The 13,970-nt window shown below is 42.1% G+C and overlaps 1 protein-coding gene across 1 annotated transcript in view; it reads left to right on the top strand.

Moving 5' to 3' along the window:
* Window positions 1-678: 678 nt before the first annotated feature.
* The window catches only part of LOC147671274 (FERM domain-containing protein 8-like), a 34,893-nt gene continuing 21,601 nt past the window's right edge, over window positions 679-13,970 (top strand). The window contains exons 1-2 of the mRNA XM_086948109.1: window positions 679-1,010; window positions 10,378-10,501. Coding sequence (XP_086804235.1) covers window positions 772-1,010; window positions 10,378-10,501 — 363 coding nt within the window. The 5' untranslated portion in view covers window positions 679-771. The remainder of the gene's footprint in view (window positions 1,011-10,377; window positions 10,502-13,970) is intronic.

The following is a 13,970-nucleotide window of genomic DNA, read 5'->3' as shown; positions in this document are numbered from 1 at the left end:
AAGTCAAATTCCACTTTTGGTAGAGACACCATTTTGAATGATGGTTTTGGAAAGAAAGTCCTGTACATTCACTTGGTTGGAACTAGAATCTCTCTCTGCATTTTCTACAGGAAATGTTATCTCTCTAGTGTCAATCCCTATTGTCTTGACTACCTTCTATTTCCAGAAGCAGTAGTGAGGGATAGGAAAGTTGGTAGGCGCTGCCTTCTGATTAAGTGAACAGAGATGATGAGAGGTGTAGCATTGTGCTCTCGGCTGCATCCATTGTCCTAAACCATTTGCACATCTTTCACCTATCGTCAGGAACATTATTTAAAAATTATGTACTTTAGTATTAATATCAGACTTTCCACATACTGCTTTGTACCAGCTGCCTGTTTGCATCAGTAGTTTTTTTTATTGTTGCCAAAAAAAACTAAAATGAAACTGGAGTAGATCGATTCCTAATTTGGTGAAAATAATATAAATTCTAATAATTCTGGGTACATGTATAGCAATGTTTCACTCTTCACCCAAATCTGACATTTACCCCACCTCTTTATATGTCACCGTTATTTGTTTAACTCCATGGCTGCTATGCGTTTTCCCCCCTTGTGCTGAAGAACCAAAATACCCATTGTTCATGACGAGCTGGGCTCGTCATGAGTGTACGAGGAGGCTACATCATGACGAGCCCAGCTCGTCATGAGTGTGGAAGGGGTTAACAAATAAACAGAAGGGACTTTATGAATCTATTTTTGAGTTGGTTATTTTTGTCTGTTGATTTCAAATATGTTTTCCCCTCTTAGAGAGAAGCTGTGTTTATTCCTTCCGAATCACCTTTGTAAGAAGAGAATGGGTAGTTTCCTGACCGCTTTTAAAAGCCGGAGTGGCAAGCAAGCCAGCCATGAGCAGCGATTACTTGCCACTTACAAACAGGTCCAGGAAGATGAAGCATGTGATGTCTCGGAGGCACTGAAAAAACATTACCGGGACTACCTACAGAAATGCCATGAGCTACCATACTATGGGTAAGGTGAATTCAGGGTCCTTGCAAGCAGGGGAGCCAATAGTGTGGGGGATAAAAGGTGTACTCTAGAGGCTGTGCTGCAAACACAAATTAAAGCAGAGCCTTGTTTCACATCATCTTGCCATTTCCTACATTTAGCAAGGACTTCCTCACTAAAACTGTAACCGATCAGTTTCTTGCTGAGAGATCCCCTTCCTGTGCATTCATAAGAATCTCCTTAGTCTGGAATCCAGGTTGGGTTCCCTTCCTTCAGGCCAGAACCCCGTTATTCCCCCAGTTAAGTTGAAGGCTTATCTGTCCGATGGTAGAAAGGCTTCCTAACACTATAGTTAATTTGAGGTGCAGTTCAAACAAAGCTGCCCTTGTTTCCCAGACCGATTTAAGGACTCTCTCTTTTAGGAAACCTGTGCTCCTTTTGTTCTAGTCAGGCTCCCTTTGTTTATGACTCTATTCAAGCAAATAACCCTTCAGTGTGGACAGGTTTTCTGAGCCACCAAGTTTATGTCCGGAAACCCTGAATATATTACTTTTAAACCAAGGAAATTAGACATGCTCGCCTCAGAGTTCATACAGGCAGTCTCTCTAACTTGGTTCACTTAGAGTCCACCTGATTAGGAAAGGAGCAACATTTAATCCCTAAATGTATTGCTGCCCCATGGACATACGCCCTGCCAAGTAATCTCAAGAATGATTTCAATTGCACCCACCCCTAACAAGAAACACATGGTAACTATACTCGCTGACACACGCCCCGAGCCTTATGGTCACATCCCCAAATCAAAACCATCTTCCACCGATTCCCCTGTGGACTCGACCCTCTCTCCTAATGTAGACACTACTCAGCTCGCACAAATTTTCTGCCTGTCCAACCTCCATGACACTGGCCTTGTATAGCGAAGCTCACCTACCCTCTTCAAACTCAAGACATGCCACTTATCCTCCCACTTTAAGAGATGGAAGCTACTTTGACACACTTACCCAGCTCCTGAACCTAATAGAACAAAAACTTGATTTCTTAGCTAAAGACATCTTGTATGAAAAAATGACCTCTGGATCCAAGCTTAGTTAACCTGTATCACACTTATGGTATGTAGAAGAGCTCTCCTCTTATAGGTTCTCCAAATGTCAGTCGACACTCCCATAGGTCCTCGATTCCTGTCCCACAGACCCCACCAAGCTCTGAGCCCCATATCCGCTCTGGAAGCTGAAGCTCCTAGCAAATCTTGCATCACAATGAACCAGAAAATGGTCTACAAGCCTCCTTCCACAATCCCAGTGATTGTGGTCACAAATAGAATCCCTCATATGATCTCCTCTCCTAGACCGCCTGCTCAACACACCACCATTCAGACACAACATACCACAAACAATAGTCCTTGCACTCTAACATGCATGCTCCTCCACTCCAGATGGGCAGTTAAACATGCCACACAGATGGGCAGTTAAACATGCCACAGATATCGCCGAAGCTATACTTGAGGAGGAAATTGATATCTAATTCCTCACTGAAACCTGACTTAATGCACTCTCTACCCCCATACTAGACATGCTCACACCACCTGGCTACGCCATCATTAGACTGGACAGCCCAAGGAGAGTTGGTGGCTGACTAGCAATCATCCACGAAGAAAGTATCCATCTTTCCACCTTAAAAACCTCAAAATACTCAAGTTTCCAGTACCTCAGAGTAGAACTTACTGCCAAATGCACCACTCCGATCAAACTTCACACCATCTGCCACCCTCCTGTTGGTCGACTTCAATATACACTGTAACGCAGAAGACAACACAGTCCTTAACCACAAACCTCCTTGAAATAAATGACCTCAAACAACTCTGCAACAAGCGGACTCATATTAAAGGCTTATCTCATTTTGATACACCACACCCATGACCTGATCAGATCACCATCTCATACTGTTTAATATCCAGATCCACTCCAGATCCCACCCAAGCCCATCCAACAAATATATATGCACTGGACTAGGAACTTCAAACAAACCCAATAGTGAAATTGGAATGTAGGATCTGTGCCCAACTACAATATCAACCCCTCACTCACACCTTTGATGACCTCACCACCCACTATAATACAGTGATGACTGATGTTCTTGACCAACTGGCACTGCTCAAATTAAAACCATCTTGAAAAATCCAACCAAAATCCTGGTACAACTCAGTTCTTAACAGTGCGAGGAGACAACTTAGACCGGCAGAAAGGATATGGAAACGGAAACGGAACCCCTCTACAGTGCATCTGTCACTCCTAAGAACTGCATGATTTTCCTATAAGAAGCACATCTTTCAAGAAAAGCAACTTTCTTTTGCAACCAACTTGACAGCGCTAAGAACATGTCCAGGTAGCTCTTTAACATCATTAAACAGCAGACCACCCTTACCTCCCCAGACAAAATAACAGCCACCCATGAACTCTTTGAAGAAATTGCCAACATCTTCACTGATAAAGTCGAGAAAATTGAGCAATCATCCATGTCACAAATCTGACTTCCCGCAACCTCTCCCACTGTCTAGCATCCTTCCACAGTAGCCCTCCCTCCAGATTTAACCAATGTCTGAAAGACCCCAAGAGAAACTGTCAACTATGATCTCCTTCAATTGAAAAAGAATGCTAATTAGTTTGATTTCAAACCCATGACAGAAAATGAAGTCTCCAATATAATTGCGAACTTGAAACCCACATCCCACAATACTGACCCCCTCCCATCCACAATAGTTCAAAATCTCAGCCATATCATCGCCCGTTCTGGACAAAAATCAACACATCTCGCTCTTCAGGCCATGTACCTAGCTCCCTCCAACTTGGCCATCAAACCCATAGTAAAAAAACTAGGTGCAGACCCTAATGACCTCAATAACCTCAGACCTATCACCAACCTCCTATTCCTAGCCAAAACCATGGAGAAGTGCGTACTACTATAACTTAGCCAACATATAGACAAATTCAACCTCCATGACGCCTTCCAATCAGGATTCAGGAAGGGCTGTAGCACAGAAGCTGCTGTGCTCAATATCTCAAATGGCATTCACAGATCCTTAGATAAAGGTGACAGTAAACATCGTTTACAACGCACGTGTTAAAACACGTGTCATTACAACGCATTTTTACATTGCAAAATCCATTACAACGCATGTCATTACATCGCATAATCAATTACAACGCATTCCCTAAAGTAACGCCCCAGCGGAGTTATAATAGTAATTGCGTTGTAATGGCATGCGTTGTAATGGATTTTGCGATGTAAAAAATGTGTTGTAATGACACGCGTAAAGTGTCATATTTAAAAGGGGACACATGCTTCCTAATCCTACTTGACTTATCTGCGGCTTTTGATACCGTAAATCACCCTGCATTACTCAAGACACTCAAGAACCCAACTGGTATTAATGCCACAGTCCTAAGACAGTTCACATCATACCTGCAACATCACTTGCAACAAATTAAAATAAACTGTCTCTCAAAACCTACACTAGTTCCTCATGGTGTACCCCAAGGCACAATTCTCTCCCTTCTCTTTTCAATCTCTTCATGAAAGCCATTACTGTTATCTAGAATTAAGCAGGGGTCAAATATCACCTATATGCCAATGACACCCAAACTCTGCTACATGACACCCAACTCTACTACAAAATTCAATCACCCAGTGACATCCTACATCTGAACACCATACTAAACAAAATACAAACTTGGCTGAACAACTACTAAAGTTGAACCCCTACAAAACGAAAGTACTACTTTTCTGCCCTGTAAACAACTCTCAACCAATCCAAGGTTGGCTCAAGAACTTGGGTGCCCTAAATTATTCTCTCACGCACTCCAACTCTGTAAGTCCTTGGGCTTCATTCACCCTGGACAAAAATATGTCCATGAAGGACCACATCAACAATTCAGCCAAAGTAGCAATTTACACACTAAAATACCGCAAGAAAACCAAACCATTCATTTCCCCTGATAATTTTAAGATGGTAGGGCAATCCCTAGTAGTCTCAAAACTGGATTACGGCAACACCATCCTCACAAGTACTCCGAAAAGTCACCTTGCCCCCCTAAAAACAGTTCTCAACATGACAGCCCTGCTCCTAACACGTTTAAAACGGTTAAAACAATTTCACCTGCTCTCAAGGACCTCAATTGGCTTCCCATCGAAGAAAATATATCTACAAGACCCACAAAGCCCTTCACACTCACAACCCCAACTATCTAGATACCAAATTCTTGAAAGCGGGAAGAGCCAGGACTCTGAGAAGCTCCAACTCACTTCTTATCATATTTCCCAAACTGAAAAAGAAATCCTCCGTTCATTCTTTGGAAATGCGCCTAGGATCTGGAACTCGCTCGCTAGAGATCTTGGCTGCAACTCCTCCTTTTCCTGTTTCAAACGCTACCAAACCCAACTGCTCAACAAATTCTTTAAGATGCACACTAACTGAGCTATGCCCCAAAGCTCCTATCCAATCTGACTTGACCTGTTGCCTCGTTCGATTGATTGTCTCGGATGTCTACTATTTCATTTACCCCCTGAATTTATGCTGTTCTAATATCCACATATTGTAGCTACCTTGACTGCCTAACAGTTTTCTTTGTTTGTATATGTGCATGTACTTCAATTCAGTCAGTCAATCACTTTTATTTGATTTTTTAAAAATCATAAAAAGACACAGGATACATTTCAGGAATTACACATACAAAAAATTAAATAATCACAGGAATATTTACACAATATATATACATAATAATTCATAATTCATAACATCAAAATGTAAAGCGACATGTGCGCAAGCAATTTAAGTATACAATTAAAACGATTAAAAAGTACCTTTAAGACATTTGAGCCATCAATATATCTATGTTCTTATAAAGGTTACTTTTTTTTTTTAAACTGTTACATTTAAAAAAAAAAAATTTTGTTTATAATCAATCCATTATTACTTTTGCTGCGCTTCTTATTAATGCGTACTCCTGCTACTAAAACATTTGCAACATGGAAAGTGACATGTGCATTGTGCAAAAGTTGCAGGAATAGGAGTGCAGGCCTCACTTGTGAGAAACGGGCCTCTCTAAGGATGGGGACAAGATATTTCCTTCTGATTTTATCGTAGTGATCACAGAACATAGTAAAATGTAAGGTGTCCTGCGGTGAGAAGTTATCACAATCACAAGGTTTGTTATTATCAGGGGTCTCCCATCTATAGTATGTGCCCAATAAAAAATGAATTCTTGCTCCCCTGCTTTTTACATTATATAACAATGACTTAGGTAAAGTTTTGGGTGTAGTTTGCAAGGATATCCCGAAGGCAGGGAAATATTTACTGCCAGCCCTACTGTATGCGGATGACGCTGCCCTCCTAGCTAGAACTGCAGTAGGACTCCAATGCCTGTTGAACTCTTTTTATGCTTTTATGTATAATCTTGATTTAAGCGTTAACTTTGGCAAATCCCATGTTATGGTAGTAGGCCACAAAGCAAAGACCCAAAAAAATGTGATGTCATTATTCTGTAATAGACACAAGTTGTCACGAGTTTCCAGATTTCCCTATTTGGGGGTGGTTTTTGATGAAGGCTCCACGTGGCATCCTCAAATGGTGGAGAAAAAAACATCCCTGGCACGCTCGATTTCGGCGGTGCTGAGCTTCTCCCGTAAATTAGGGGTGAAGCCTATCGAGGCAGTACTAAAAGTATATGCTGCCAAATGTACCGCCATCGCCATGTACGGGGCCGATTTGTGGGGCTTTAGGCCAGTCACATCGCTTCAGGTTACAGAGGACAATTTTTTAAAAACACTTCTTTCCCTTCCAAGATCCACTGCAAGCTACATAGTTCACCAGGAATGTGGCGTGGGTTACTTGGAGGATAAAATTGCCATGGCCCCCCTATTAAAATGGCTGGCAGTCTGGCTAAACCCAGAGCTTGAAGTGAACCATGAAATTTTAAAAGATTGTTTATTGCTGGATCACTGGGAAAAGATCCCCTGGTTGAAGTATGTGCAACAAACGTGTGAAAAGCTGGGACGGCCCGAATTGTTCGATAAACCTTTTAGCTTGGTGAAAGGGGATTTGAAATGGGTCAAGAATACTTTTTTGCTGAACAGAGAAATGGACAGAGAGGGCAGGGAGCTGCTAAAACCCTCTGTTAGGACCCACCAGCTGATTGTTTCCCTCGGCCCCGAACCGGAACTGTACCTTAAAGTTGTGAACAATGCCAATCATAGGTACTTGCTAACGAGGTTCCAATAGAACAAAATTAATCTTTTAATTTCTGGCCGCCCTGTCTGGACCAGGAGCATGGACTTAGATCTATGCAATTGCGATGGCTGCTCAGTCATGGACACTGCTCACTTTTTGTTCTTTTGTGATCACTTTAAGGGTATTAGATTAAAATTTATCATACCACTGTTAAAAGGAAAAGGCTTTAGGCAAGTGAAGCCAGCTTTGTTGTACCTTCAACTTTTGACAGAAATATGGGTCATTTATAACGTGGCAACATTTTTAACTATAGCAGTGAGACTTGGCAAAAAGATCGCTTGGTCTTAGTGGACTCTTCATAAATATCAACTACTGTATGAATTCCCCAATCAGGTTATCAATATTTATGCTGTTGTTTTTAAATTCTTGCCACCATGTACTGCATATCTTAGGGGGTATCCCCTGTTTTGTATTTATGTTGTATTTTATTATTTATCATGCAGCCTGGTGACTTGTGGACCTTTTTAATGCTTGTACACTTTTATGGTTTTTGTGATTTAAACCGAATAAAGTATCTTTTGAACTTGAATTAAATTCAAACGAAATCTAATTAAAAGAAAGCGGTGGGATGAATTATTTACAAATACCAGGTAAGGTTCTGGACCTGGGACAGTTTTCAATGTAAAATTCCTTCTCACAGTGATTTTCTTAAGTTCAATTTCCTCTCGCTCGAAGTTAAAAAGGTTCATCAGTGATTCCTTGATTGTTTTAACATCCTCCTTCCTTATACTCATGGGGGGAATTAAAAAGGTCGATACGTCCCACCTGTGCTAACATGTTTTTTACATACAACATCCATGGGATCTTAAATACTCCATCCATATTTAAACAATCTTCTAGAATTTTATGATTTAAAGAAATCTCTTAATTTAATCAGGTTTTTAACCAAGTAATAACAGGGGCAGATTTTATGACGTCAGAAACATACCCAACCCCCAGTTCTGAATGAATAGTGAAAGTGGGGGTGGACTGGGGAACAGAAAGTAATGATCTTAAAAACCTGTTCTCTGCCCTTTGAATAAGGGCAGGCTCTATGTATCCCCAGATTGAGGCCCCGTAGTTGGCGATTGCGATGCTCTTAGCATTATATACTTTGAGGATCGCGCTCGTCGGTCTTGAACCCAGTTTTCTAGCAAAATTCAGGATGGCTCCAGCCGATCTACTTAGTGCATTGGATTTGGCCTTAAGCTGGGGACCCCGCGTGCCTTTATCATCAAATAGGACACCCAGGTAGGTGAAAGAGGGAACCCTCTGAACCTCCTTTCCTGTGCAAACCATGGTTATTGGTTTCCTCTTTATCCCTCTTACTCCCATGATCATGACGTGGGATTTTTGTGTATTCACCTTTAGGTCTAATGAGGTCGTGAAGTCCCCAAAAGAGGCCAAAAGTTTGTTCAGGGCAACGCCAGTTCTTGCCAGGAGGACCGCGTCGTCCGCGTACAGGAGGACTGGAATGTTTGTCTCTCCTGCACGCGGGACGTCGGTGCCCAAGGCGGAGAGTACCGGCTCCAAGGTGTTTATGTATAAAGTGAAGAGGAGAGGGGCAAGGATACATCAATTCAAACGATCTCGCATTATATGTAAAGCGCTTTGATACCTTTGGGTCTAGCTAGCGCTTTATAAAACCTACTGATAAATAAAACGTCTTGAATTGTGACATTGTAAATAAATTCACTAATCCAAAACATGCCATAGGATTTGTTACACAACACGAGAGGTAGTAGTGTTCCCTTATACAAAGATAAGGGATGGAATTGCACATCAAGCAGTTTACAGTGTATATGGAAGTGATGCTAGTCAATCAAACAATCAATCACTGTTGTCTGGGTGCTAATATAATCCTTCCGGTACCCACTACTTGAATCACAGGAGGCATGGCGCGCTGAAGGACAGGATTTCAGTCGCTCCGCAAACATTATTGATTTCAACTTATCAAGGTGTAAATTTCGTCAGCCTACAAATAGTAGTGGAGCTTTGTGTACATAGGTTTACCAGATTATTCAGATCCCTTGAGTTGGGCACGTTCTCACTGACTCCAGGAAACCTAACATTTTACAGTGCATAAAAACATCGAAACTTTATAAATTGACGGTAGCTGCAAAGACAAGTCGTAGCAACTCACCACGCTTGAGCCGCGGGGCCTCAATCTACTTTTTCAATCTACTTACACTACATCGTATGCCTTGACAAAGTCTATGGGTAGACGAAACATGTGTTGGCAGTTTTGTCTGAATTGGAAATATTATTTTGTCTGGATTGAATACCAAAAAAAGAAAAGAAACGAGAACAATAATGGAAAATATATAATTTGAAGATATCCATTGATGTGGACTCTCCTTTTCTATTTGAACTTTCCAAACATTGGAAAGAAACTGTGATTGAAATGAATCCATGAAGAATCGAGGTCATATATCTAAAGTCTTACCATTGACTGTGTTTACTAATATAAGGGTGTGCTGCACATTTATTCCTAATTGTCTTAATCATGTCATAGGATTTAGCAACAATATTCCAGCTGCATCATTTAAAACTCAGTGCAAAAATGTATCACAACCTCATTTAAACAACATGACCTTGTGAACCCTCTAGAACTTCCCGGCTCCTCCACAACTTCTCGCAATACCTCGTCTTTTTCTGGTAAGGAGGCATGATGGCCTTCCACGTTCCAACCTTCTCCAACCCTATAGTGATCCTCAGAAATGTGTAGCCCAACTTCATTGGAAGTTACTTATGACCTCCCAAAACACTTGTTCAACGTTTTCTTTTTTACCGTTCATCATTAATGCAGAAGAGGTTGGTTTCAAGAACTGACAAAAGGTCAAGTTGTGGAACATCTGTTTTCCACTGCCCTTTTCTTATAACCCACTTTATTCACCATGACTCTTTTAACATTTTGTTGACAGTTTATTGAATGGATAAGGTTTAGTTTGTTTGATATATCAGTGCAGTTTATATATCGGGGCATTCCTATCTGTCTGCTCTATCATACTGTTTCTGTTCAGAGTGCTGGATGTATGTTACTGCGCTTGTTTATTGCAGAAGCCTGTGTAGTTTGTGTTGTGCTAGATTCTAAAGTATTCTTTCTTATGTGTGCTCTCTGTCCTTCAGGTGTGCCTTCTTTGTGGGCTCCATTGACAAGCCGTCGCAAGGTTTCCTGCAGAGGGCCGGACGCAGGCCAGTGTCCGTGGCCATCAGCATGGACGGGGTGTATGTGATTGATAGCAAAGAAAAGGTACTGTATCAGCATTGGACTGGCCAGGTTCTGTGGGGCAATTATGGGGAGCAGAGAGAGAAGGGAGCTGCACACAATGAATCATCCCTGCCAGTCTTAGTAATTCAGCACATCCAGCCCTCTGATGCTTGCCTTTCATCTTACGTGATGTTTAATTTCTCTGTCCTTGACTACCATTACAGTATCCAGTCCTCTTGTTAAATATCATTAAGGCGTAAAAGTGAGTATTCCTCCCCTTGATTTCTGTGAACCATCGAAGGGTCATTGTCCAAGCACTTGTCGGGTCGCGTTTGGACTATGCAAATGCCCTCTATCTAGGACTCCCTAAATATCTCGTGAAGAGACTTCAGGTAGTCCAAAATTCAGCTGCCAGGGCTATTTATGGACTCCCTAGACGAGCTAGTGCCTCTGACTTGTTGAAGGAACTGCACTGGCTTCCTATAGCCAAGAGGGTTCTCTTCAAAAGCCTGACGCTGACCTACAAGGCCCTTCATGACTCAGGCCCTAGGTACATTAGGAAGCGCCTTGCTCTCTACAAGCCGAGCAGAGCTTTGCGATCTGCCTCCTTGTCTAAAATGGTCGTTCCGTCCATCAAGCGAACCAGACAAGGGGGGCGTTCTTTTCATTACCTGGCCCGCGCGCTTGGAATGAACTTCCTATTTTTCTTAGACAGGCCCCCAGTCTGATGTCTTTCAGAAAGGCATTAAAAACCTGGCTTTTTACTAGTTAATTTTGCTGTTCCTTTTATTCTGCAGTTATGTTTCCTTTCCTTAAAGGACTTCTTCGCCAAAGCGCCGGGACACTCCTACTGGAGTAGCCGTTGCGCTATAGAAGAACCCAAATAACATAACATAACATTCCCTAATAGTTTTTCTCATCCGCTGCTTTATACTTCTATCTCAGTTGTGGGGTGAAAGTCTTTAATGATGATCTGTGATGTGGACATTTTCATAGAAAATGTCTTTCTTTGGAAGAATATTCTGGCCACAAGCTTTAAATCTGTGCTTGATTAGAGGTTTAGCTGCAGATTCATCAAGGCTGAAACCAAACTGGATATCACAGCTGCCCGCTCCTTAGGTGTTGGAAGGAGATCGATCGCTCTTACAGGCCTGATATGTACTGTAGAGATGGGCCAGACTCCTTCTGTGTTTCACTTCAACCTACAATGTACCTACTTATTTTAGATTCCAATTTTGCCATCACATTGGGTGTTACAACGATTCTCAATCAAACTCAGTCTTACTGTGCAAAGTACTGCTATACAACCTGAAGTGGCTTTCAGTAGTCTTTACCTAACTGTATTACCTACTGCTTGTTTTCTGTCAATATAGGGCATTTAACTCTTTCTCATAGTTGACCAATTTTCTCAGACGCTCTGTTAGCGAGAGCCAACCAGCTCCCATCTTTTAGCATCAATTCCAGGTGTCCTGTCCTGTGGTGGAGGATTTTTAATCTTCCCCTCAGAAGAGACTGATACCCAATGTTAGCATTCTAACTGTGAGGGCTTACAGCCAAAGTGTACATCAACATGGCTTGCAGTTTTTTTTTATCTATCCCACCGGCCAGAATTTATGGAAACCGACCTAACCAATGTCTAATGATCCATGGCATGATACCATAGGGGTTAGGGAAAAACTAGTTGTCCATGGTGGCTCAGGAAAACCAGCATCATGGTGTTAGATGCTTTTTCAAGAAAACATACTGAATGGTATGATATTTTCTGAAGCATCCCTTAGAAGTCAGCCTGGTTTAAACTACAGCCAACGATCTTTGGGCTAGATGTACTATTGCTCTTTTCAAAACATGGAGGTGCAATTTGCACATCAAATGGTTTGTGAATGGGAATGCAATGTGACCTATGTGTAAGTCTCATGAAAAATGTTACTTTTACATGAGAGGTCCAGAATGACCTTGTTAATGAATATTAATAAGACCGGTTTGAATTTGCGACACCCTCTGATTGGTAGCGAATGTGTGCATTTAAGCATTAAAGGAACAGTAGACCTCCATTCTTCTATTTGCTTTCCCAAAAAAGAAACCTGTTCTTAATGGCAGCCAAGGCCTACTAGAAGGACAGGTGCTAAGTTAAAAAAAAAAAAAGGAAATGTTTCCGCTTTGAAAAGACTACTCTGCTCAACCGGTGGCTGCCAGCAGGATTTCCAAATGGTAAGTATCTGCTCAGTGTTTTGAAACCAGAATTGCAGTCACCAGTCACTGATACGTTTTGTTGCAAATCTAAAATTGGGTGGGGACCCCTCTTTCACACATCCCTCCTATGTGCAATTCGTAATGGATCACAAAATTCCTCATACGATTCAGAAAGAATATCCAACCCTCATAAGAGCTTTGATACATTTCCAAAAGGCGTTTTGCGGTCGCAAACCCTGTTTTTCTCGTTAATCAGTATTTGCAAATTGCAATACATCTTTGTACATGTGACCCTTTGCTGCCAGCATGCACAACTTAAACATGTTGAAATTGTAGTGCAATATATTGCTTTAATAGGCTTTGCTTCCATTGATTGATGAGACATGTTGATTACTACTTACTAAAAACACATTTGAAGCAGTGAGGAGGACTACATTGCTCTCAAATGAGAGGAATGGCCAAGCTCTCTGACCCTAGCTTTGAAGCAGTGACTATTCCTGATTGTGACCAATGCCTCAGTGGAAAACACCATAACAGACCCTATAATCTGACTGCTCTGAGAGAACCAAAAGCACTCCAACCAGAAATCCCCCCTTCCCAAGAACTGTGCTACAAGATCTCCGACTATTTTGAAGATAAAATCAGCTCTATCCACAAAAACTTTCCCCCTCCCCCTCCGGTGTACTCAATCTCGGAGCTAGACCAATCTCGCCCGACCGCTATCAGTCTCAATCACTTCACCCCGGTGACCCTGACTCAGACCAGAGAAGCGATCCTTTCATGCAAATCTGGCTCACCCTCTGATCCTTGTCCCCCCAAGATCCTCCACACCATCATTGATGAAATCAACCCCATCATCAACGAAATAGTCAACCTCTCCCTCAAAACTGGCTCTGTCCCTCTCACTTGGAAAAAGGGTGTGGTCAAACCGCTTATGAAAAAGGCAAACAAACCCCCATCTGATTTAACCAACCTTCGTCCCATCACCCTGCTACCTGCGCTGGGCAAAATAACAGAACAATTAGTCCATAAGGAGCTCAAGTCCTTCCTTGATGCCCACAACCTACTTCACCCCCAGCAATCCGGCTTCCGGTCCAAACATTCTACCGAGACCGCCCTGATCGAGCTGACTGATACCATCAAAGGTCTCCAAGATCAAAGGAAGAAGGCCATCCTGATCCTTCTTGATCTCACGGCGGCCTTCGATACTATTTCTCACTCCATTCTGCTAAACAGGCTTGTGGACATCGGCATAACTAACTCGGCCCTTGCCTGGATCAGTTCATTCCTCAGTGACAGATCTCAAACCGTTTCACTGGGC

The sequence above is a fragment of the Lissotriton vulgaris genome, unplaced genomic scaffold (assembly GCF_964263255.1).
Source record: "Lissotriton vulgaris unplaced genomic scaffold, aLisVul1.2 SCAFFOLD_1877, whole genome shotgun sequence".
Taxonomy (NCBI): Eukaryota; Metazoa; Chordata; class Amphibia; order Caudata; family Salamandridae; genus Lissotriton; species Lissotriton vulgaris.
The sequence above is the reverse complement of the archived record's forward strand: the minus strand, read 5'-3'. Positions and strand labels throughout refer to the sequence as shown.